Source organism: Triplophysa dalaica, chromosome 16 (assembly GCF_015846415.1).
Source record: "Triplophysa dalaica isolate WHDGS20190420 chromosome 16, ASM1584641v1, whole genome shotgun sequence".
NCBI lineage: Eukaryota > Metazoa > Chordata > Actinopteri > Cypriniformes > Nemacheilidae > Triplophysa > Triplophysa dalaica.
The window spans coordinates 7843343-7869700 of NC_079557.1; the positions used below are offsets into that span (position 1 = coordinate 7843343).

General features: G+C 40.0%; 1 protein-coding gene across 3 annotated transcripts in view; it reads left to right on the forward strand.

The window, feature by feature from the left end:
• The window catches only part of elf1 (E74-like ETS transcription factor 1), a 39687-nt gene extending 13704 nt beyond the window's left edge, over positions 1–25983 (forward strand). For 2 of the 3 annotated variants that reach the window (XM_056769065.1, XM_056769064.1), the window contains exons 2-9: positions 14299–14639; positions 20007–20175; positions 20373–20477; positions 20667–20819; positions 21276–21359; positions 21950–22142; positions 22237–22587; positions 23242–25983. In XM_056769065.1, coding sequence (XP_056625043.1) covers positions 14568–14639; positions 20007–20175; positions 20373–20477; positions 20667–20819; positions 21276–21359; positions 21950–22142; positions 22237–22587; positions 23242–24034 — 1920 coding nt within the window. In that variant the 5' untranslated portion in view covers positions 14299–14567 and the 3' untranslated portion in view covers positions 24035–25983. Of the gene's footprint in view, positions 1–6603; positions 6718–14298; positions 14640–20006; positions 20176–20372; positions 20478–20666; positions 20820–21275; positions 21360–21949; positions 22143–22236; positions 22588–23241 lie in introns of those variants that run through there. The other variant, XM_056769066.1, reaches the window with a different exon arrangement.
• The last annotated feature ends 375 nt before the right edge of the window (positions 25984–26358 follow it).

The following is a 26358-nucleotide window of genomic DNA, read 5'->3' on the forward strand; positions in this document are numbered from 1 at the left end:
CGGAGTATACACCGATGCCGATATATATCGCCCGATAAAATCAGCAAACCGATAAATCGGTCGGGCTCAAGTATCTATACAGTTGTATTGCATAAATTGTGTCTTTGAAGAATATTTATTTTGATCAAATTTATAAAAGATTGATACAGCTGATGCAGCTATCAGTTTCAAACAATCTCCAAATCCAGCGTTATATCCACTGTTTATATAACATCCATCACTGAAATGCCGTGAACAAACAAACTCACAACTTCTCTCACTATCGCAAGAGTAACGAGCTGCAGCTGTAGGCCCTCAGTGCAGCCAATCTTGACACAGCACAGCCAATCTTGATAAGCGGGTATTCCTATCGCTCGTTGGTTGGCGTGTGGACTCGCTTTTCCGGGAGAATTGCCCAATAAAAGGGCAGTGTTAAGTGTAAAGAAGTCAGAATGCATGAAATAGCATGTTACCCGATCTTTAATGTGAGACATTGTTGCTTTTGAAATAAGTGATGTGAAGATGCGCTGCATTACATAGGCAAAGAATGCAGAATGAAAATGTTTGTCATTTGGGAAGTAAATGTTCATAAAATACACCTCAAGTCATTTTGGCTTCAGTTGACTCAATTTGAATAATTTGAAGGATAATGTGTGATAGAAACTACAACAATACATATTTGAAAACACGTTTTAAACTTAGTAAACTGTGTTCAGTTTAGTTGAATCCAAGTTTATTTCTATAGTTCTTTTCACAGTTCTGCATTGTTGCAAAACAGCAGACAACACATTGTGAAACAAATTGTAAGGATGTTGTTTATCTTTTCTTTGTGATTCCTTAAACCCTATCATCATTTAGTGTGAATCCATCAGTCATCTTTTAAAGAAGTATATTGAGGCAACATTTGAGTAACATTTAGATCTCTATAGCTAATGCTGATGGAAAATTGTGATGCGGTTTCAGTGGACAATTAATGCATCCAAGAACTCAACATATTCAAGTCTTTAGGAAACACCATTACATCAATAACAGGAACATCTACTCACAAGTTCTGTAGTTATATCACATCCTATGGGCCAAGCTGAGTAATATCTGGCAAACATTTTTTGCAAGCTGATTAAAATGAATATTAAAATGCTTGTGGTTTGAATGTGATTTGTACTGGTATCATATATGCAGATCATTGAATTTTTAGAGCATTGAACACACACATGTCAGCACTGAATACCTGGTTTTTACTGACAATGTCTAGGGATGCACCGATACTACTTTTTCCTTTCCGATCCGATTTCGATATCTGAATTCTGCGTATCGGCCGATTCCGATTCTGATCCGATACTAGCACTGTTTTTCATGATCAAAGTAGACTTGCATATTTTAACTTTTATTGCCAGAGATGAATAGTTAAGCATGTTTACTTTCAAGTACATTTTAAACTATCTGTACTTTATCAGAGTACTTTGGACAAAAAATGCTTTCCTACAGTATGAATCACATCATACTTATTCCACTACAGTCCATAAATAAATTGTTTTTTTTTTTACTTTAAATCCATGAGTACATTAAAATCTACCATTTTCCTTTACTTAAGTATTTTTACTTAAAAGTATGATTTTTTTATGTAATTAAGTGCTGTATTAAACTTAAAAATACAAACAAAACAAAAATGTGGTCTCATAAAGCACAGATACTTACAAAATATTTAACAAATAAATCTCTGTTTATTACACAAAGCTATCACATTATAAAAGTGTCCAAACTCGCTCATGCACATCCTGGACACAAAATGATGCGCTTAATGCATTCGCTTCTACGTTATTTAAAGTCATGCGCATTGGACGCAGAATGATGCGCTTAAAGCACCCGCTTCACTCACGAGCATCCCGGATAGAGACGATCCTGTTGTCGCGGGGATCTTTGCTTCCCAAGTTCAAAACAGTTATAACACAAAGAGAATATATATGTTATGTGTTTAAATCATAGAAAATTGAATCCATCCTAAAGTTTAAAGTTATGTATGAATGACGCATAACATAGACCGCTTCCAGTGCTTGAATCTAATAACATTACACTCAGCGAGTACCGTCTCCGGCAAAATGTGTTTTAAACAAAACCACCCTCTATTATCTAGTGATTATTAAGAATATTGAAAACATTGGAACGAGAAAGATCCTGACTGTTCCCGGACACACGCATGCTGGATTGAGATTGACAGATTACCGCACCAGCGGAGGTCAGAGTTTTATAATTATGCTATATTGGTTTATTCCTCGCATAAAGCTATCGAAATACATGACATCGAAAACAGTGCATGACAACGTTTATGGTAATTTCCTGATAGTTAGTCCTTTATGAAGCTTTATAGTAACATCCACGGGTATCGCAACGGATCGGACTGAAGAGAACCCGTCAGTCCGATACCCGATCCAGCAAAAAAGACCCGGATCGGCCTCAATTCCGATCCAGAGTATCGGATCGGTGCATCCCTAACAATGTCGCTAGCCCCCATTATCTCCCTTCTCTTGTTGTGCTAAGTGTTTGCAACATTACTCTAATGGAGAGTTACATGGGATTTCTACAATTATGAAATATTTTTCTTGTCTCATGACCTTGTTGCATTGCACATAGGCTTTTATATTTTATAATGGTCCTGTCAGAGCTATTAATCCAGCCTAACAAGATTAAAAGTGATAGTTTACCCCAAAATGAAAATGATGTCACCATTTCTCACCCTCTTGTCATTTTAAACCTGTATGACTTTCATTCTTCTGGAGAATGTTGTTAACCGAACAGCAATGGTGCCCAAGCACTTGCATTGGTTTTGTACTGTCTTTACAATAGAAGTGAATGGGTGCCGGCGATCTTCGGTTACCAACTTTCTTCAAAATATATTTTTTGTGTTCTGCAGAAGAAAGAAAGTCATACAGGTTTAAAATGACAAGTGGGTGAGTAAATGATGACAGTATCTTAATTTTGAGACCACTATAATTTAAAGACAATGTTGTGATAAAGTGATTTGTAATACAATACGAAACCGGGGTCTTATGTGAGACTAAAATTGATGTTAAGATAAGGGAGGTGAAATGACACGCCATGTATTGTTAAATATTTGTAGAAGATTAAAATCGCTTTGTTAATTCTAGTCATTTAATCTAGAGCGTTTTTCATTTTTAGGACAAACCCATTCTCAATATGATTACAATTCATACATTGCCTTCTGGTTTATTTTTTATGTTGTTGTGGTTAACGTTACATAATGTGAGAACAGATGTTCTTGTTACGGTTTGTGAAAACGTAATGATATAAATACACTAGATTGTTTTAATATGGCATCTATAACATACAGTAATTAAAATCCTTGATTACCGGCTTCATTTCAATAGACCAATGATTAAAACTTGTTGTTTACTGTCACTTAAGCGTTTCTGCAAAATACGAGATCTTTCATTTGACGAAAATGATATTTCAATCATTGATTTAAGTAGCAAGCCTATATTATTTGCATATATCTTGTTTTCAACTTTTTTTCAGCCTCATTGTATCTGTGTTATATCACTCAACATGCTATAGGTCACATCCCGACCGGTTTCTTAGCAACAGCCACTCCTTGTTTACATTTTCACTGTGGATCTCATTTAGTGTTCACAGTCCTCAAGAGAAATTCTGTCTATTCCTACACACAAATTAGCGCCATGCACTTTGTTATTTGTGCCTTGCCACCACAAGCCTAAATCCTTTAGTATCAAATTGCCCTTCTGAATGTAATAAATGATACGATTTACGAGCTGGTGAGATGAACATTATTCCAGTCGTGTTTCTTGAAAGAGGGTTTCTTGTGAAAGTTCTCGCCTCACTCCAGAATATTGTCACTATCCTCTATCTGTAGATGTGAGACGATGGCTACTTTAACTTCTTTGTTTACAGCCTTATATGTTATGCTCGGGTTTTCTCATCTCGTTTGCTATCATGAACAAACGGTGGCTCCACAAAGACCAGCATTCCTTTTCAAATATTGACCTGAATAAAACCCCCTCCGCCATCTGCAGCCTCCCCACGAATGGCGTCAACAAAATGGCAGGATGTAATCTTCCCTCCATCGCTTATTTCTGACAGTCCTCAGATCTAGTTTCTGTATTGCGTTTAGTTTTCCTCTCTTGTTTCTTGTATTCAAACTATGAAAATGGAAGGACGGGGGAGGGTAGTGTTACTTTATTGTGGCGTGTTTTTATTGCCACTGTGTTTGCCTTGCGCTGTTTTTGTCTGTGCAGGTGACACCTAAGCCAACATTTACATCAGCCCATTTCCAACCCGTTCAAAAATGTTTGGCAGCAAACAGACATTGTGTCAGGAGTACATGCGTGTAATTTAGAAAATGACGGAGGGTCCGTTCACAGCTGACTGTACGTGTGGATTTCATAACATCGCTGTTTTGATCCCGCGCCTGAAATTGCAGCTTCTGCAGCAGCAGTCGCAGCTTTGGATCATTGCTTGAGTAATTACGTGCAATTAGATTGCAGTCTGTAGTCGATGAACAGAGAGGTTCGCCTGTACACACTCCCCTCTGGGTTTTATTAGCCAGCGTGGATCTGAAAGCTGTCTAAACATATCACTTACAATACTATAGACTCATGAAGCTCCCGCAGTATAATAACAGCAGGGCTCTTCGTATATCGGCCCATTCACAGTCAATGGACTCCACATGGACAATACCACAGAGAGCTTGTGTACATGCTGTTTTCGAGCTTGTACGTTGTATGTTTGGTAGTTTAATAAACTCTGGCCCATATGGAGAACAAAAGTGAACCGTGTGGTCGGATTAGGAGTTTAATCTTAGCTTCGGGCGCACGCATATACACTATATTTGATCAGTTTTGTTACGTTCTCTGAGCTTATACTGTGTGCGGTATTGGTTTAGATTGAAGTGTGAAGCGATATGAAGGTAGTTTATGGAGACATAAGCAACTACCTTTCTTGTTGCAACCACTCTACCATAATTCTATTGTGACTGGAAACGAGAACTAACGTGCATATAGCACATGGCCCCTGCAGCTCAAAGGCAAACGTTACATAAGATACGATAAATGTAATGAAAATCAGGTTTTGTGGATCAGTTGTGTCAGCTATAAAGTATTTTATGATTCGTTTCAAGGAGTGCCATTTGGGCAGCAAGGAATACGTCTCAAGTTTTCAAGTTTTATTTGTGTCTGTTGGAATTGATAAATACAGAGACAGATACAATTTACTTGCTCTAATAACCTGCTTATTAAGGTATATATTAAAGAACATTGTATTAATGTATCTAACAATTAGGTGTGAATCAAGTGCAGTTAATCTGGGAATTATTCTGAATTGCTTGAGGTTATCATAACATAAACCATTTAAACGCTTCTGATCTGAAGTATTTGTGGTTGCATTACTGATATTTAAAATTTTCAGTGTCATTACGTTCCGAAGGGTTAAGAAACAACACTGTTTTGGGTAGTAAATTTAGCAGGTAAAACTGCAGCTTGCCCATGTGGACACCTTGTGTAGTTTATGTCCAGGCCTGTTTGGAATGCTTATCGACTTTAACAGCCAGTTTCTTTGTAACCTCAGCTTGTAGATGTTTAGCTGTGATTTCAGGCGTTCGTTTTCATTCTCATGCATGGTTGTCTTTCCCTTGGCCTGAATTGACATGATTGCACTGCACCTGCTTTCATGTAAACGAAAGCTCAAAACTGAACTTTGAATTTTACTGCTTGGGTGCGAAACCTTGCGACGACACTTTTTTATCAGCTCTATAATGTTTTTAGCTACCGTCAGTGGCTGATTAGGGTTCTTAGGATTTCGTTTTTGATTGTGCGGGTGCGTGGCATTCTTGTTTTGCTGCTGCGTTCAGGGTGCATTTTTCCTCTTCTTCTACAGACATATGCTGTGACATGTCGGTATTGGTATGAGTGTAAACACATCAGGGATGGGTGAGTCAAGATGGCGGGGTTGCCCTATTTAACAACTGTGCTTATGTCGCCATAGACTCAATCCTGTTACATACAGTCCCGGGAAAGAAGGAACGACACCACTTTATTGTACAAACTGAAACCAAGTTAAAACGGGACTATTATTCGATGTGCATGTTGATCATTGAGCAGTCAAGTAAGTTTGTTTCTGACTCACGCTTGAGATGTTGAGAGACTTTTCTATAGATGTTTTTCTAGGAGTTATCAAGATGTATTAAACCAAACATAATAAAGTGTTTAATATGTCACCAATTAAACAGGTTCTTGAAATAGTCAGATGACGAGAGTCAGAGGGCGTTGCTTACACTTTTTATTGGGTTGAACTTCAGAAGGCATCTAGAAGACAAAACATTTTGTCTTCCTACCGAAATACATGAAATGTTTTTCAAATTACAAATGGAGCTGGTGGCAGCACAGATACAGTTCAAAAGTTCTTAAAAATTAGATACTGGGAAGCCCAGCCAGCATTTTATAATCATATCCATAACACATCATTTTCCAAATATTGAAATATATCTTGGTGACATTTTGTCTCTTTTTTTTGTCGATGGTGGAGGACCCTAGTCTTTTTAGCCCCTGTGGCAATTTCCTGTCCTGTTTTCACAACTCTGACGTGTCTTCCTATCTGTGGTGTGCGGCCTGTTGCCACATAGTAGAAACAGAACGCAGGGAAGAGCACTTTTAACATTTTGTACCACACCATGCGCCTTTAAAGAAGACCATCAGAAGTTGCTCGCTGCTGGTAAGACTTGACTAATCTACCTACATTATAAAGCATTTTAAAGATCAGCATCTCTTGCCCGTCGCTATTTGTGCTAATGCATCTTTACACTGATCCACATAGAGGAAGTAGGTAACTGTTTAGTAGCATGAGATGTCAGAGAGTGAGATGTATGATAGAGGAAGTGAGTAAGGGTGCATCAAGTTCTGTTCCTCTGTTTTCTTAGTGTTCAACCTCAGTACCCCCACTGTTCAGCTTGTGTTCATTTAGTATTTTAAAATAGAATATTAATACAGAGAATTTATCTAAACGTTTCTTTTTGTTTTATATTGTAGGAAGTGTATAAAGTATTGTTAGGGTTTAATTGTGATGGTTTATAGTTTTAGTTCATACAATTCTGATCATGTTGATATCGGCTCATTGTGCGGTGATATCTGATGAGATTTTTATTTCGAAGATGTTTTAAGATACAAGAATTCTGAGAGACAGACTTTTTTTGTTTTTCTCAGAAGTTAACCACTGAAGGGTGGCATGATTTGATCAAAAGGGGGTTTTGTGTGAAAGCAGTGTCTTTGTAAAATGCCGTAATGTGTTTATGAGTAGACCATGTCATGTTTTTATCGATTGGTATTTATACAGCTGGAAAATGTTTATTCAGTTTTTTGGTATGGATTATTGTTAATTCAAATGAATACGTGTATCACTAAAATGTGTTGAGCACATTAAAAATGAGAAATACAGAGTATAAGAGGAAGGGGAAGAAGTTTCCACTCTCAAAATGAGAGAGAAGTGTTCGCTTCTTTGTGGTCTAACAGTCAGGAAGTAGCAGAAACCCACTGCTCGATGATGCATTTCCTGTCACTGCAAGATTCACAGGTCAGTTAGTGGCTGTTCTGTTTCCTTTTGCGTTTATCAGTCTTCATTTTAGGGTTCCTTCTACCAAGGCTTGTGTAAAATGGCGCAGATTGTAGAATAATATTTCGAAGGCACTAAACCTTTATATTACTAACAAGATACAAGCTAAACTAAAAACTACGGTTGTTAAACTATGAGAGACTGAATGGCTGTTAAATTGGAAAACCATTTAATTATTCTCAAAGAAGTCAACTTTCAGAGACGAATAAAACTCTAGTGATGATAAACAAGCATCTTTACACCCTATTGAATTTAGTGGCAGGGATCTTGCCGTTTTTATGCGTTTTGAATATTCATTTACACGAAAGTGCCGTTTTGGTGGACTGAAAACGCTAACTTGAAAGGGGTCTCAAAGTGCAAGTTTTTGAGAACGACGGCATTATGGTGTCCGACTGTTTTCCAAAAACGATACCATCATACACACTATACCACTACAACCAGCGAAGACATAGTAGTTATATGCACATTACAATAAACACACATAAGTGTATTAAAAGGGCTTTTAGATTTAAACCAGGTATGCGCATGAGCGCAGGCATGTAGCATTTCTTTACAGCACAACATCGGCATCCACTGGCCTGTCATGTGAAATGCATCATTTTTAATCGTATCCCGTATCCATGTAAATGCAGATAGTTTTGATAATGCTGTCGTGTGTACGTGAACCGTTTAAAAATGCAAAGAAAAAAACTTTCAGTTTTTTTATCTCAGTCTCTTCTTCCCAGCCCTTAATGTTCGGAGAGCTGAGCTACAGGCTCACAGATAACAGCTCCTGTCTCAGGTGGGTGTGGGGCCTTGACTTAGAGCCTTTTCGACGCCTTGGGGCTTCGTGGAAAAGTACTTGCAATCGAGCAGATTAAATTTGTTGCAACCTCTGCAAAGGTAGCAGAAGCTTTCTTCTCGGTCTGTTTTTAGTACGACAGAGGCGGTTCCCTGTTTCGTTGTTGATGTCATTGTTAGATCTTGAAGCAATGCGTTTGTTTACAATATCTTGTGCAATACATTAAAGGACCAATATAAAAACAGCAATCTATTATTAAATATGCAAGGGAATTTGGGGACAAACTACTCAACAAATTGACGACCATGGCCCATGCCTGCATAGAGCATTCTGCCAGCTGCAGTGGTAAAGTTTTTATTGTAATAAGAAGCAGAAGTGGCTTCCAGAGTTTTCTCAATTTTGATATTTCTCTTGTTTTGTTTAATTAGCATAGATACGTTTTCACAGGCATTTGACCTATCATCTTGACGCATAGTACTCTCTTCTCCACTTCTGTAAAGGCGTGTGTAATGGCGTTACTTTCACATCACTTTTTCATTCCAAGAAATGTCAGAATAGACAGCTTGACATTGTAAAGGAGCAGGCTATTAGCTTCCTTCAGGGCTGTTTAGACTTTGCAACCTCATTGTTATGATATTATACCATTGAGGGTGAATAGATGACAGTCGCACAAGTTTATCCAACCCCTGACAGCCCCACGTTCATTATCACAGCCTTACAGTACTTTGTTGAAGCACCACATCCTCCCAGGAACTGGCCTTAAACCGGCATGTTCGAGTCATGCAGATGACCTTGTTGAAAGAAGCTTTGTCCTCCATATTGATTGAAAGGGTGCTGTAAGCATGAATCCACCGCCAGTGTTTCTCTTCCCCTTGACAAGTGGGAACAAGGCTTCAAATGCTTCAGCACAATAACTCACTAGAGGTGTTTTTTAAGCGTTTTGGATGGTGTGTGGAGCATTGAGGTGCATGTTTGGGTGAAATGATTGAGACCTGGCGTGTTCTGAAATGCCAGGAATGCCTGTCCTCCTTCCTGACCAAGCTGGAGAAGTGCTCCAAATTCCTCCCTTTTTTATCCAAGTCTATCTCTCTCTGAAAGGTTTAAGAATCCCAAGCTATTTTGAGAGGGGCTCAAGAGGAGTTTTCTTAAATACTTTGACATCACTATTGCCATGACATCACTCCCCGCAGAGTATAACAGGGAAGCGTTTCGCCATTGCTAAAGCCTCCATTTTTGTCCATCTTGGTTACATCATCGAAATGTGTCAGATTATATATATAGAATACATTTGTAAGCCTGCCAATTAGCAATCAATATTTTATGCATATGTTTGATGAGTATTTTCATGTTCGAATTTGCGCTATCTTTCATTAAATTCCATCGTCAGGGCGACTCAGGGCTAAGTCATTGACTTGGCTTAAATTACCTCCTTTCATGGTCAACATTGAGCTCAGCTGAGGACTCTTTAGCGAGGGGAGGGGGTTGACAGGGTCATGGGGTAAGATCATTCATCCTTCTAAACCAGAGGTTCCCAAACTTTGTTCCAAGACCCAACAGAATATTTTTAAATGGAAATGGGGAAGTAAATACACATCAGTTATCTTTTAATAGAGTAGTATTTAAATGTCTCTGTTATTGTGAATGAAATATAAGTCAACATGCAGTCAAGTGACCACCAGCAATCGAATTGACTGCAAGTGTGACCTTAAAGGAATCCTTCACCTTCAAAATGATTTTTTTTATTTACTCACCCTCTTGACATTTAAACCTGTATGACTTTCTTTCTTCAACTACACAAATTAAGATATTTTGAAAAATGTTGGTAACAGAAAACCGTTGGTCCAATTGACTTGCATTGGTTTGTGTCCATACAAACGAATTCAATGGGGACCAACAATTTTTGGTTATCAACATTTTTCAAAATATCTTATTTTGTGTTCTGCAGATAAAAGAAAATCACGCACTTTTTAAATTACAAATGATGACAGAATTTGGTTGGTGAACTATTCCTTTAACCCCTGAAAACACGTTCTTGCAGTCAGCTTCAGACTTTATATTTACTTTTTGACAGCATGGCATGGGCTGTTTGCCACCTGTATCAGATGCGGCATTTAGAAAATTAGAAACTTTGATGGATGATAACATGACAGCATTTTTTATGTATTTTGAGACGCCTTAAAGTTTAGCCATGCATACTGATCATGTATCCCTGGCAGACCTCAACCGTGGAGTGGTTCCATGAAAGCCCCACCCTGCTGACTGTTTGCTTATTGAAGTCTTGAGTACTGAGTAACTACAACACGCTGGCCACCCCTCCTTCTCGGCCTCTCTGGATGACGTGTGGCCGGCCGTCTACGGCCCCTGCTTAGGCCCGTTTGTTTGTGTATGTGATAGAACAAGGCAGCTGTTGTCATGTTTTCTGCTGTTATACATTAGCCGCCGTTGTGGTGACAGAGATCCTTCGCCACGTGCCCTGGCTAGTTACCGCTGGGAGTCCTGTAGAGGGATGATGGGAATTAGCGTGGAAAGCAGCGTGATACGCACAATCACAGATTTGCACAATTTTGCTCCCCACCAGGCTCATCTTTGTTTGCGAAACGCTCCCATCAATCCACTATTACGCTTTCATTTGCCAGCACATCACCGTCAAATGACTTCATTACTCAAAAGCAAGGGCGTGGGGCTCTCAGTGAGATTGTCTAATAGAATTTCAAGCTGCGAGCTTTGGCTGTTGCATCCGCAAATGCAGCTGCCATTTTTATGTTTGAGGTACAGAGGGCTTTTTGAAAAAGAAAGAAGAACTGAAAATAAGATGCGAGGCGATTTTGAGCCTCATGGTTAAGGGTGAGGCAGAACTTTGAAATTATGCTCTCGATCGCCCCTGTTTGTGACCCTAAACTAACGCTATGGAGACCTTAAGGGTGACCGTACAAGGGGCATCCTGATAATCTGATCATTTATATTCTTTTTTTAGAAAAATACAGTACACTGTTAAAGTCTTAGACACATTCGATGCTTCCTTCTTTGTTTTTATATTGTTTTATATCTTTTTGCTTCAGTGTTTTAGTAGGAAATAGCAATACAGAACTCCCAAAATTAAAGGCACATTTACCCAAAAATAAAAATTCTGTCATCATTCACTCACCCTCGATTTATTCCAAATCTGTATGCATTTCTTTGTTCTGATGAACACAGAGAAAGATATTTGGAAGAATGCTTGTAAGCAAACAGTTATTGGTTACAATGGTTCCAGTGAATACCATTGTATCCAAGAAGTGTTTGTTTACAATCATTCTTCCAAATACTTTTCTCTGTGTTCATCAGAACAAAGACATTTATTCCGATTTGAGGGGAAGTAAACTTGAGGTTGATTCATTTCGGGAGAACTGTTTCTTTAAATGTAACATTCAACAAAAACAAAAAGACAAGCTCTGAACATCGAAATTAATGTACTGATAATTGTTTTACTCGCTTTTGAAAAATGCTGTAAAATAAGGACGTTTCCAAGAATAATGCAACGAGAAGACATTTAACTTTTAGCAAAGAGCTGTATTTGTTTTCTTTATATCCTTTTTTGCATACTGCTCGTGTTAGCAGAGGTGGCGATCATATCACACTGTCAATCCTCCTTCCTACACTGACTGAAACCTCCTAGCCTTCAGAGAAATGCGAATGTTAAAACCATCCATCTATTGTGTGTTTACATCGAGAAACGCTGGGAAAGTATCACTGCGAGATGGAAGATCACGTTGTCTTTATTAATGGCTGTGCCGGTCACTGTAGCTGTACAGTAATGAAAACAGATCGTACCACAACAAAATGTGAACTCCCAAATATATTCCCAAATATATATTTTTAGGTTAAATATAGGGAGCATATGCGAGCCAAGCACTCCATCAGGACAATTGCGTAAGAAGGATATTGTGTTCTCGTGAGACCAATCGGATCTAGCGAGACACATCGGATCTCACATGATCTCACGCCACCCCTAGTGTATGTGTGTATATATATATATATATATAACAAATATTAACATAAATATACGTGAATGTGTATTTAAATACAATTAACATTGTGTATAAATATTACATTTATATAATTTTTCTCATATTTCTTAAATATAAACATGTCTAGGCCTATGTTTGTGAATTTATATATACATTTATATATACAGTTTATAAATGCATATAAATATACACCCCTCATACACATATATTATATAAACACAAACATTTATTTTGGAATCTGATAATTGCGGTTAAACGATTTAACTGCACTGTTCCTTTTAATCCTAGATTAATTTTGTTATAATAACTCTGTTTGGACCATACTGTCTTCACTAACATTTACGCATTTGACAGACGCTTTTATCCAAAGCGACTTATATTGTAAAGTGCATTACATTTGTTTCTGACTATGTGCAATCCCCTGGGATCGAACCCATGACCTTGGCGCCATGCTCTAACCAGTGAGCCACATGAAAGCTTATTACAGATAATGGCAAAGAATGTTTGAAATATATTTATATTTCCAACTTACACACTTAGGCAAATCTGTTTTCACAACCACTTACATTGCGTTATAATCTAGTTTCAATGAACAAATGTCGTCCAGACACTCTCAGAGACGAGAGAATGGGAACAGGGTGCTCCAGATGTTGGCCGCATGCTGTGGGAGAAGGAGGCAGGGCACTGGGACTCTGGGGGAGCCCGTCTGGTTAACGATAATAATAGGCTGGCCTTCTCTGTTTTGGCATACCCCATCCTGTTTCTCTCTTCCCAGGGGAGATGCTGCACAAGGCCACATGTTGAGGACAAGACTCCGGCAGCTAAAGGGGTCTTAGTGACAGCTAAAACTAAGCCTTAACAGAACATTTGTTTGACCTTTCTCCCACCCACTCTCCCACACAGACCGCCAAGCTATCTCTCTCATTCTCTTTAACTGCCTCCCATTATACCCCACCCCCCCTCCAGACACCATTCAACATAGTATGCACTTGTTGACACACACACACTCTCCTTTCAAAGCAAACAAGCTCCACCCTGCCAAAGAGGAGACACGCCGCCCCACTGCCATTTTACACCCCCCTTCAATGGTTGAGCCAAACCTCCCCACCTTTCCCCGCTGCATTCATTTAATCTTTAACCAGACACCCACCCCGTGACCCATCCTCTTCCTCCTAGTCGCCTGAGGGCCGAGGGTACGTTCTCTGACAACACCATGTGACTGCTTTTAGGGTTCCTCGCGAGTGATATAGTGGAGTGGTTAGGGACTTTGGAATAAGGGCTTGTTCTGGGCTCCTATGATCATGTGACTGATAGTCCAAGCCTGTTTACAGTACCCCTTTGATCAGGCTGGGTGATCTCATATCCTGTGGTGATCCATGCCCCCCTTCCTCCACACTAGCACCACCACAAACAACCACTTGTTGTCTTACTTGTCGATGCAAAACTTTAATAAATTCTTTCTTTATAAGCCTGCTTGTTTGCGGCACATGTATGAACTATATAAAATGTTGCAATTTGCCGTAAATAAAACATAACCTCTATCATTAACGGATTGATGCAATAGTTGTGATTTCCTAGGGTAAATGACAGTAAGGAGACAGTGCTGCTGGAAAGCAACTCGCATATTTCCACTTAGCCATTTTTATTCTGCCTGGCCAGACTTCTTTCGAGTCTAAGTATGAGACAGCTCCTGGCAGTCTGAGACTGGTTAGCCGAATGTCTCCCCCGGAGTGAGCGAACGCTTCACAGAGTCAGAAAATTAGCCCCTCGCCTCAGGTCCCAGCGGTATCGTCTCGTCTGGCCATCACAGCCCTGATGATGTGACGCAGCCCATTTTGCTCAGTCACAGTTCCCTAATGTTCCTTTTCCTCTTTGTTTTTCTCTCTTTTCCCCTTGAAGGTTTAGATGACCCAGACGCAGCTGGAGCAGGACTGTTCCCCAGAGCAACAAGAACCCGTGTCTCCACTGCTCTATTGAGTCCAAAGCCACACTCTCCATCTCTTCGGCTGGAATAAAGTCAGGAGTTGCAGGACCAAGAGTTTTTGCCGTCAGAGTGTTCCCTGTGTCGAGGGGTGTGGTGCGGAGCAAGGCGGTCCGGGGAGTGTACTGAGGGATAGGAACCCTCTTCCTGGCAGCCTGTGTCCTACCCTATCTCTCCTTACAACACCATGACCACTGTGATCCAGTCTAGCGAGCTTGTCTTTGAGTTCGCCAGCAATGGGATGGATGAAATCAATCAGGTACATCACAACCAAGTTTGTTGTTTTCTTTGTGCAAGGAATATATCTGACATCTGGTGACCTAAAAGCCCCCAAATATTTTGATTCCAGAAATCGTTGTTATTAGGCATGAAAACTTGTGGTTTCTCTGTGTTTAGATAGTATATGCGCAGGCTGGGTTTAAAAAGGGAGATTGGGGTGTTTTGAGGGGTGAGCGGAGGTCAGTGCCTTTGATGAAGGGTGTGAAGAGAGGGGAGGGTGGAAAATGAAGAGAGCGAGGAGAGGGTTCGGAGATGGATGTGTGGGTTGCTGGCAGGGTTTAGATGGAAAGACTGAGATGCTGGAATTGCACGTCAGTCTGTGTGTTTGTACTACTGTGAGAGTTGGTGGAGCTGGGAATACCGGTACCATTAGTGGCAAAGGACTCACGCTTAAAGGACTAGTTCACACAAAAATTACACTTATTTTAGTACTTTTATTCTTCGTTAGTAAACGGATTGTTTAGCTAGAAATGACAGTTTTTTTATTTACTGAACCTTGTGTCATTTAACATGTATGACTTTGTTTGGTACATTTTTGAAGAATTCAGAGTCTCTTCTTTCATACAGCGGAAATGGTTAGGGCCAAACAACAAGTTTACCACAAGTTAACCAAATCGATGTTATAATCCAAATAATCTGATTGCTTTGTTTGAGGAACAGAACAAATGATGAATGATTCATATTTACCACTTGTATTGTACTTTATTGGTGTTTAGTCATTTTTGACCTTGACTGACGGAAAAAGATTTAGATCCACATGAGGGTGAGGACTTTTGTGTTTTTATGAAGGAACTGTTCACCCAAAAATAAAAATGATGTCATCATTACCTCACCCTCAAGTTGTTTTAAATCTTTATAAATTACTTTGTTCAGTTGAATGCAGAAAAATGTATTTGGAACCAAACATTTCTTGGCCACCATTGAGTACCATAGTAGGAAAAATTACAATGGCAGTCAAAAGTGCCCCAGAACTGTTTGCTTTCCTGCATTCTGCAAAATATCTTTATATTCTTTTTGTGTTCAACAGAACAAATCAATTTAAAACACAACATAATTTTTGGGTAAACTTTAAAATGTGTAGCTGTGTTCATTGTGTTTGCAATTTGTCTGCTTCTGAATTTGTTCAATGTCTGTCCGACCTCAGTTGATTTCGGTATCCAAATCTTCATCCTACCTGCGTGTCTGTGTGTTTGTTTCATCATGTGAATAGATCAGGCGTGACCAGTACTTCTACTGTGTCCCATGCCTTTTCTCTTACAGGCTGAAAGAAAACGGAAAGCCAGTTTCAGGCCTAACCTGCCCGACCTGTTGCAAGGCAGTGTGGGAGCCGTTCCACCCAGAAATCTACCATTGTGTTGAAACGACACTGGCTTCTTAGTCAATACCAAAAACCCACCTACTCTATTACAGCAGTCACAGAAATATTCCTTACCAAATCGCCCCAAAGTAAAAAATATCCTTCTGACTCTTACTGCAAACAATACAGCTGCCTTTTTGACAGACTATGAAAGATAAACCTTGGTGCTTTACAAATGTGAATCTTGTGTATTTTGCGTTTTTCACACACAGCCGTTGTGGAGGAGGAAGATTTAATCTGTTCTTTCTTTTACTGTAATGATTAGCTGTGTTGGATTGAATTCTGCAGTCAATAATTAGCTTCATAAATCAAGTCATCTTGTAACGGGAGTAAAACGCTATTAATCCAATGTGTTTGGATATTGCACGCAACAGCAACTGTGTAATAAATCCAGCAACAATACTATTTTCAGAGATAGTGTTAAAGTATTGATGCTTTCATTTTAGTAGGTGCAAGTATTGATAACTTTATTTTTGCTAATGCTGTCATTTTAAAATATATGTAATGTATTCGTTACATTTAAAGCTCCAACCCGTAACCTTTTTGGTACACAATACTCATCATTATAATTATGATTTATAATTTTAATGGAATAGTGTATGACATTTAGTGACATCTAGTGATGAGGTTGGGAATAGGAAACCAACGGCTCACTCCACCTGCCTTTTGAAGCATGATGGCTGACACAGAATTAAGATGTCGTCACGTTTTAGCTTCTTTGCCGAAGCAGATAACATATTTACGAACTGCGCACTGTAGCAGTTTGTCTGTTTAGGTAGATAGAAATAGCTCATTCTAAGGTAATGAAAACTTAAAGCTTCATTATGTAAGATCTTACACCACTATCTATACACCACTGACGACATAGTTTTGTATTATATTGCATTTCTGTCAATAGATTCTAAAAAAAATTTAACATTGCATATATATGCACATAGATATACATTTTGATATTTCCATAAACTCTCTCTCTCACTCTCTCTATATCAAAACATTGGATTTATGTCAAATACATTTATGTCAGACTGTGAAATATTGCTCACAATCTTGTTCTGTTGGTGACATTGTGCGCAGTCATATCTTGTGTTGTTCTTACAAGTTACTTGACGCAAGTGCTTTGCATTGCTTCGCAAGGCCCAACAATGTAATGCACTCGGCCAAAACGTAGTTCCACATAACTACTGTTTATATTAAGCATCAAATGTGGTCTGATAGCCGTCATTGTTTGGCATCACGCAGCTTTCAGTATTGACAGACAAATTGTTGTTCTCATGCCGAGAAGTGAGATAAGTGAATTACTTAAAAACACAAAATTCGCCTCCGACTTTGCAAGTAGAGTCTTGTGTTGCATCAACAGCATAGTCTATCATTGTAAATAGCATCTAGTAAAGCAGAAGAAAGTAAAAACAGCGGAACATCCCACATGCTCTCAGGTGCATTCTCCCTATAAGAACACGGAACTGGGCTATGCAAATGCTTTATATGATATTTCCCTATTATAAATGTTGTTGTATACTGTCAAAAAAAAATGATGTTGCAGGTACTGTGCTTTCTGTGTATAGTGTATAGCCTCAGTTCAGACGCATTCTACTATTTTGCATCTACCTGTGTGAGAGAGGCTGTGTAAAATGTAAATGTAAACTGATCACAGGTTCTTTGCATAATCCATGATATACCAATGATGACTGCATTACCACAGGATAGGAAGCTCTGAGGATAGCAGGGAAAGTTTAGACAGATGCAGAGAGCAGGAATGCGTCTCCTGCTTACTCAGCAGACAGGGCGAGTGGGTCTCTCATGTATATCTATCCAGCCCAGTTAAAATGCTTCTCGAAGTAAACTGATGACTGGGATACTTCAAAAGTACTTCATTACTGTCTATAGCTACTCTTGTGTGCAGATCTTTCATTTACTGTCACGAATATAGTACTTAAAAATTATACATTGAACTGCAACTTTTATTTGATGTATTGCTTGATTAAACAAAAAAGTTGCTCTGGTAATGCACAGTTGTAGATAGAACTCTCCAGTAATTTTTTTTGCAGTACTTTGTATTACACAGTACCGAATGAATCTGACCTTGAACTAAGATCTGGAGAGTCTCTGGGGAAAGTGCCATAACAACAGCGAATAGTCTGAGAATAATGGAACAAAACAGAAATTCCTGCCAATGGACGATGTAACTCGCTCATGTGTTTCACAATTGTTTATATAGCATAGCAACATGTTTTTGAAATACTTTTTTACAATGTTTAGTTATTATTACTATTATATTATTTTATAATGACTGCTGACTTTAGACATGCTGCATTATTTTGTTTTCTTATCATCGATCACAGTTAAACAGATGTAAAGGGAATGCCCTCCGCTCTGCTGCCATCTTCTGGTATTTATGAAAATAGACATTACTAAGGTTGCTAAGCAAAAATGTTCCTTGTTCACCAAAGTGAACAAAACAGCTCTTATTGTGTGAAACAAGCTTTAAATACAAACTAAATGTGGATAATTTACCAACTTTTACTCTTCAACACTTCTAGTCTACTCACATTTGACATACATTGGAATACAGTGTAAATGTAAGCAGTCTTGAAACATTAAGCCGCCAGAGTGTCAGTCTAAAGGTCACAAGTCTTTGGTTAGACCGCTGTTTCTTCTGAATTAGTTCTACTGTGTCAGTGTTCACTCATATCTGATACCTTTTGCCTTGTTTGCACGTATCGTCTGCCAAAGAGCTAATGAGAGCTGCTATTCAGCTAATGAGATTCTGTTGCACGCTTTCTTGTGCACACAGTCACACCTCACTTGGTGAAGGGTATAGAAAAACTACAGAAATATAATTTATGTGGAAATTAAGTCTGTTCTGTTCTTTTTTTGTCAAATGGTGCAAACCTGACAATGTTACATAAATGCTTTAAGTTTTTTTGTCTTATGCCTCATCTCCATCATGAGGTCCAGGCACCCTTTCGTGACAACAAACAATAAATATCCTTTCAAATAATGGTGTGTTTATAATGAGGCTGGGTAAAAAAAAGAGTTCCTCTCGTTTTATCTTGTTGATCTTTTACAAGTGTTAAAGTTGCATTTAATGCAGTGTTAATCTCTTTTCTGATTGGCTTAGACACGTGACGGCAGCAGGATATGAAAGCGTGTTTTGTTGTTGTGAAGAGGAAAGTGTGAGCGAGATGAATAAATTGTTTCCTTCACATGTACTGACCGAGATGCTTTTTCATTTCATATAATATAATAAAACTGCAATTTATTGTGATACCACTGCAAAATTCATGAACGTATTCACAGCTTATTATTATAGTGTTAGCAGCTCTTATATTATTCTATTTTTATATTAATAAGCAAAGCAAAAACTGAATCTCGAAGCCCCCCAGACTGCTCACAAACATGAAAGGCGGACAGAAAAACGAAAGAGACGTATTAGTACATGTTGTTGTGTCTATGGTGGGGGTGAAGAGCGGTCTCCTGTGGCTTTATAGTCCAGTACCAGCTATTTCCTCTCTTCCCCCATGTGCTGTTCCACGTTAATCTCCACCCTCGCTCAGGAATGCTACAGTGGAAATGAGGAAGCCCTAACTGGTGTTCCTGGCATGGACCTCATATCTCTGGGAACAAACAGGATAGTGTACACAATTTGTTACTGGAACTAGGATACATTCTTCTGTGGCTGTATTGTTACGTCATCTGCTCACAAGGCATCACATGATCTCACACAAGCCTGTCTGAGGCCCATGAATATTGTCTGTACAACTGACTGAACTGGCTGAGGTTAAAGCCATTATAAATGGACCATTAGACGCAGCATGTGAGAATGATAGCTAGGACAATTGTGTATAAGAGGCTTTCATCTACAACGAAGTGGCAAATTTATGTTCTACAGCAATTATAGTGCACTTTACAACTTTTCAGTTTAAGGCACCACGTCGTGGTGAATGTATTTCGATCAATGGCGCATGAACCTCTTCGTTTGTTTGCCTACAGCTGGATGACCCATCAGTGTTCCCAGCCGTGATCGTGGAGCAGGTGCCCGCTGCTGACCTCATGCAGGTGTACTCTGGATTGGAGGCAGATGAGGTGACGAATGGCATCATGGTGGACAACATTCAGGATGTGGTGGAGGAAAACATCATGGGAGATGTGGGGCTGTCTGGTGAGTCCGACTGTATAAGTTCAGCCAATCAGATTCGAGGAGCAGCTCATTTGTAGGAATGCTATTTATTTAATGCGTTATTTACAGTATCATTTAGATTTTATGAAACCCATGATCATAGTTTTTTAATGAGGTTTTTTTCATGAAATACTGGTAAAATGTATTTACTAAGTGCTTGTTGTGTTTGTCCATAATAGAGACCCCAGTCTCAGGCGGGGAGGACAATATGGAAACCATTGTTGCAGCTGAGGCCCTGCTGAACATGGAATCTCCTAATAACATCCTGGATGAGAAGCGCATGAGTATGTTATGACTCACTGGCTGTTTACACGCTAATGTTTATTCAGCAGTACTTGTGGGAATACTTTCTGAAAATACAGTGTACCGTCTTGTCATGTTAGCACGTCCTGATGCCATTTCTTGTAGAAGAAGTTTTTGAGAAGGCTGCATTGTAAACAAATTCACATTCTTTGACCTCCGCTGCTCCGTAGTTCACGCATATGGGAATATGCTGGAATCAGACCTGACCTACATTTCCCTGCGCCCGGAGCATCTTTCAAATGGCATGGATGTTGCTATGGACGAGGAGACGTCATCGATGGATGAAGTCCCTCAGAGGAACTCAAAGCCTGCCAGAAAGAAAGGTACCATAATCCTCCAGAAGGGGGCGGTGTGCACCTCAGTGTTGCCTGTCTCCTTTTCTGTATCATTTACAGTTATACATTTGGCAGACACTTTTATCCAAAAACTCTTACATTGGATTATCCTATACATTTGTTTCTAAGTATGTGCAACCACCTTTGATCAAAACTAAAATTATTATAACACCTTTTAGATATTTTTGCGTTCTATTACAACGTGATATAATGTAAATAAGTTGCTTTACTACTTGCTGAATATTACATCATCTGAAATACTTCATAAAGTCTGATAAAGTTTATACTTATTCAGTGTGTCCTGCCCAGTTTTTATGTTGTTTCTACCCTTCTAGACAAAATAAAATAGATTTTTAAGAATATTCCAGAGTAAACAACATGTATTTGATGCTCTGACAGTGTCAGAAATTCTTAACCATTTCCATTATTGCAATCTTCCCGCAGTGCGCAAACCAAGATCAGTGCGGCCCTGCTCCCCCATCACCAATCCATCTTTCCCACTGAAGAAAAAAAGCAAAGAGGGCAAAGGTAAGCGTGAAGAGAGGAGAAGAAGTTGTAAGGTAGCGGATCTCTCTCCCGTATGCGGTGTACGCCGCTCGCCGGGGCTTTGCGGAAGGAGAGAGGCAGGACCGGGCTGCTTAATTGATGAGGTGCTCTCAAAGTGCTGTGTTTGTGAGGGAAATAAAAGTGATAGTTGGCTGGAGGGCACATCGATGCTGTCCTGATAGAGGCCCTTATACATGCGTACCATTCCCAGCTCGGAGAGGAGACCGGCCGCATACATATACATCACCCTGACACTCCGGTCTGGTCTCTCTCCAACCCCGGTTGCCGGGGAAGCTGTTTTTAACCACTTCTGGCCAAAGCACACGACAAACAAGAATAATCTACTGCCAAGCTCCTCTAATTAATTTCCAGCCCGGCTCAGGCTACCTCGAACTCGGAATTGATTTATTAAGGTTATGAGAACGAATACAATAATTGCACCTCTGCCAATTCCGGTTATTAAATAAAACCTGAGGAATCGGATGTGAAATATGAAAGGCGGTTAAGCGTTTTATAAGTCTTAACTTTTAATGAGTCGATGGAGGAATAAAAAAACACCTTTATTCTTATAGGTAACACTATCTACCTGTGGGAGTTCCTTCTGGCCTTACTGCAAGACAAAAACACCTGTCCCAAATACATCAAGTGGACGCAAAGAGAGAAAGGGATTTTTAAGCTGGTCGACTCCAAGGCGGTGTCCAAGCTGTGGGGCAAGCACAAAAACAAGCCTGATATGAACTATGAGACCATGGGCAGAGCGCTGAGGTGAGCCAACGTCTAAACATACATCACCCAAGGGGACCAATCATAGTCAGAGAAACTGCTTTTCTTGAACTCCTATTTCCGTTTTCTCTTTTAGGTACTATTACCAGAGGGGCATACTGGCCAAGGTGGAAGGACAAAGGCTTGTTTACCAGTTTAAGGAGATGCCTCAAGACTTGGTCATTATTGATGAGGACGACAGCCAAGGGGGCGACCCCAGTCCCGGGTACGCAGGGCACCGCTCCTCTCCTCACGGACGGGGGATGGGGCGTGGAACATCACGTGCGCAGGGGAAAAACTCAGGAAACATGCAGGCCAAGTCGGTGAAAAGAGAAATCAGCCCTAATCTGACCAGCAACGGAAGACAAGCAGAACAGCTGCTGCAGACTGTTCACGTTCTTCAGCCGAATCAGGGAGCTGCAGTCCCTGCGCCTACACACTCCGTAAGGTGAGAGGCACGCTGTGCGTCTGCACAAACACCTGGTATACACCTCAGATGTGTGCAGGAGGTGTAGAGATGTATTTACGTGTGAACTCATGCTTTGAAGCCTACTGCCAACAATGGAAGCTGCCTTTTTAGGCAACATCCTTTATTACATTAAGCCTTGTAAGTGACCTTTAAAATGCACAGCAAGTCCCGTTAATTCCATTAGTTTGACGTTAACCTGTTGATGGGTTAATCATTTTTTTTACCCTTTAAGCTATCTTGACTTATCTCAAATTATGGCTTTAATGTAAAATGTTGTGCACTTTAAATTGACGAAAATATTTTATTCTCTCTTTGGTCAGTTTACCCCGCCAGCCTTTGAAAAAAAAGTTACCAGCAACAGCGTTTTTTTTTACATTTTCACTAAATTTTGATGGCTCACATTACATTTTCTGTAATTAATTTATGGACAAACAATAAAAAAGTTTGATTCCCATCTTGGGTGTCCTTTGCAAGTCCCACTCCCCTGTCTCTATCCAGAGCTTTTCAGTCTGTTCTCCACTGTCCTTTCAAATTAAAGGCAAAAAGCTCCTAAAATACATCTTTAAAAAAATACTATATTTGTGCCAACATGATGTAAATACTGACATCTAAAGTGTTGTTTCTATCTTTCAGGACTATTAATATGCCCGGCTCTGTTCCCATGGTCCTCACGTCAGGACATCAAGGAGGAGGCCCAGTCACCCTGCAGACCCTACCCCTGTCCTCCGTTATGAGCACTGGGGATTCTTCCACCCACGCTTCCCCGCCTCGGGTCATTCTTCACACCGTGCCTTCCTCCAGCCCTGGGGGTAAAGATGTGCTCACCATCCAGACTGCCTCTCTCACTACAGACAGCATCCAGCACCAGCAGCTCCTTGTCTCCACGCTGAGCTCATCCAGTAGTGGAGTCATCAGCACCACGCCACAGCAAACCAGCTGTTTTAACGGCATTACCCGCCTGGTCACCCTCAATGGCAACGGTCAGCCTGTAGTGGCTCAGCAGCCCGGCACAGTCATCGCCACCGTCCTGAAGCAGAGTGAGCTTCAAGGCCTGCAACTGAAAGAGGAGATGCTAGACCCCCAGTACCTCCAGTGTCTGGTCAACAGCCACCCCAACTTGATCCCGTACTGCAAAGAGGAGTTCGAGGAGGGAGCAGGGGAGCTGAGCTACAGGACTGTGATCATCAACAGTGCAGGTCAGGAGCTGAGCCAGACCCACAACGGACACTTGGATGTTGGTCTGCTCGCCAGCAGCCCCAGTGAGGGTCTCACCCCTGTGGATGAGCTGGAAGTGAGGGGAGAAGTCGCCCTGCACCCAGACCGTGAGGCTAAAGAGTTCTCTCAAGATCTGCAGGAACTGCCGGTTACCATGCAGATGTCCGCTTCCCACTTCATCCAGGTAAAAACAGAGCCGGCTGAGACCTAAAGCATCAGCGGTGGAATATGGACACGATCGGCCAACATGTTGGATTTTTTTTCAGTGGAGCAGATGATAATTTATTGCTCTTGATTGTTAGAATCGCCGCTGACCTGAAGACTGTCGTTTACTCAATGTTGTTGTGAAATTTTACTTTTGATACTGAACGTTAAGGGATACCGACCGTGATGTCATAAAAGCTCTTTTTGGACTGCTCTCTGTCCCCCCTTTGAACCCCACCAAGAGAGCAGCCATTCTCCAACCAGGGAAATTCCCACCGTATGTGCCAGTTGAGATGTTTTCATCTCTCCTTATCTCCACAGATAAATCCAAAGAGTAAATCCAGCAGAGGGACCAAAGGAGTTGGTGGATAGCCAAAATAAAACCAACAACAAACCGTTGACTTCAGGATAAAAACAGTTCCTTGGGATTTACAAGATGGAGATGCCTTTGTTTCTCTTTCATGTAGCCATCTCATTGGACTTCAAACCCCAGAAGTATGCCTTTTGGAATAGGACAGAAGGAGTGCCTCATGGGAAGGCCGATGGTGGTTAATGCTTTGTTTTTGGAAGTGATGGGTTCAGGGAGGATTATATGATACACTGTTTTTCAAACAGAATTAGGACATTATCTCATTCCCTTTCCAATAATACCATCATGCTCAAATTCAATGTAATGCTTTTTTTACGGAAGTGCGCATTGTCTGTCCAAAGAAGACAGTTCAAGTAGACTTTGTTTGTGTGTATATAATAACAGACTAGAGAATATATTGACAAATTCCAAAATCATCTGCTAAAGTATTTCCCCGATTATAATCTTGTTCATACAAAACGTAACGCAGTATATATACATATATAAATATAAATATAATATACAACCGAGATTCAATTTATGGCCACAAATTTATTTATTTTCTGAATTTTTAAATTCTGTATAAAAGTCTTTTTAAACGAATGCAAAAATGAGGGAAATTATGCATTGTGTGTAGTGCTAATTTAACCCATATCATAAAACTAGTATGGCTATCGGAAGCTGTATTTTTCAATTCAGAGCATTCCATGTAATCTGCACACCTTTCATATTTTATCTATTTTTCAATATACTGGGATACAAATGTAGCTTGTGAGATTAAGCTCTTTGCTGTTCTTGTTCACTGTGACATGTTTAAAGCCATTTTTACAGAGCGTATGTGCTGTAAATGCCTTTGGTTTCTGCCTTTCGAGCTGTCATACTTTTACCCTTTTTTACATTATTGATGCTTTTCTTTACACACCAGTTTTTCAGGACAAAGTTTTACACAGATTTTGTCTCATACGCAGCTGGTGTTGCCTGTGACATTTAGATAGATGCTTCTAGACTTGTTAAATGTATTTATTTGTAGTTGATGTAGTCTTCTGTGTTTGGCCTCCACTCCTTGCTCACCTCATTTATATTCAATGAATCTAGAGCGCACTTTCTCAATAGCTACATTTCCACTAGCAGAACGTGTGGTCGTTGCCACCTTGTTTATCACAAACTAAATTTGAGCTAAATTGACTGAAGTCAGGTGTGCAGCAGGCCTCTGCCACCAATTCTGTTCATCTGGAACCAGAGCTCAGCGAAATATTGACAGTGCTGCGCTGACAATCGTGGCTACAACTTGTATTATGCAATACTACGTCAACAGGACAATCCGTGATCTTTTTCGTATAAGAAAATTGTTCCGCTGCACTGCACTATTGCCAGCGTGTGACCTGTTTGGGGAAAATCCGCAGGTCGACCACAGGTTTTGACGTTTTTAAGGGTAAACGTATGCCAGTGCTTTACCTATTATTTTTCCTTGGCCTATTCTTTGAGCTTTTCTTTTTTGTTGTTTTAAATGTTCTTGTAGTAGAATAGATTTTTTTTCTAAAAAAAATGAAAGTGAGACAACCAAAGGAGAAGAAATATAATAAAAACACATTTTGCCTTAACAGAAACGTGTGATCTCCTGTTCCCTTTTGCATTGAAAACGACATCTCAGGATTGCACATTAACTGAGAAAAAGAAGGTTGTTGCCACCACCGTTCCATTGTTTAAAACAGCTTCTGTTCCCGGTTCATCCCCACAAGCACTTCTTCTGTTAATATGAATTAACAGAGGTCAGATGCACTTGCAGGTATCTCACAACATCTTGCTGTGAATCAAATCTGCTGCAGGGAGCTCTGCTTCTAACCATATGCGCTCTTATTCAACTCGACTCTTCCATCTGGAGACTATATGCCGTTGCCGCGGCAACTTCGTGCGAGGACAGAACGAGAATCTGTTAACTACAGGAAATAAAACGGCGAAAGAGTAATTGAACAATCAAAGAT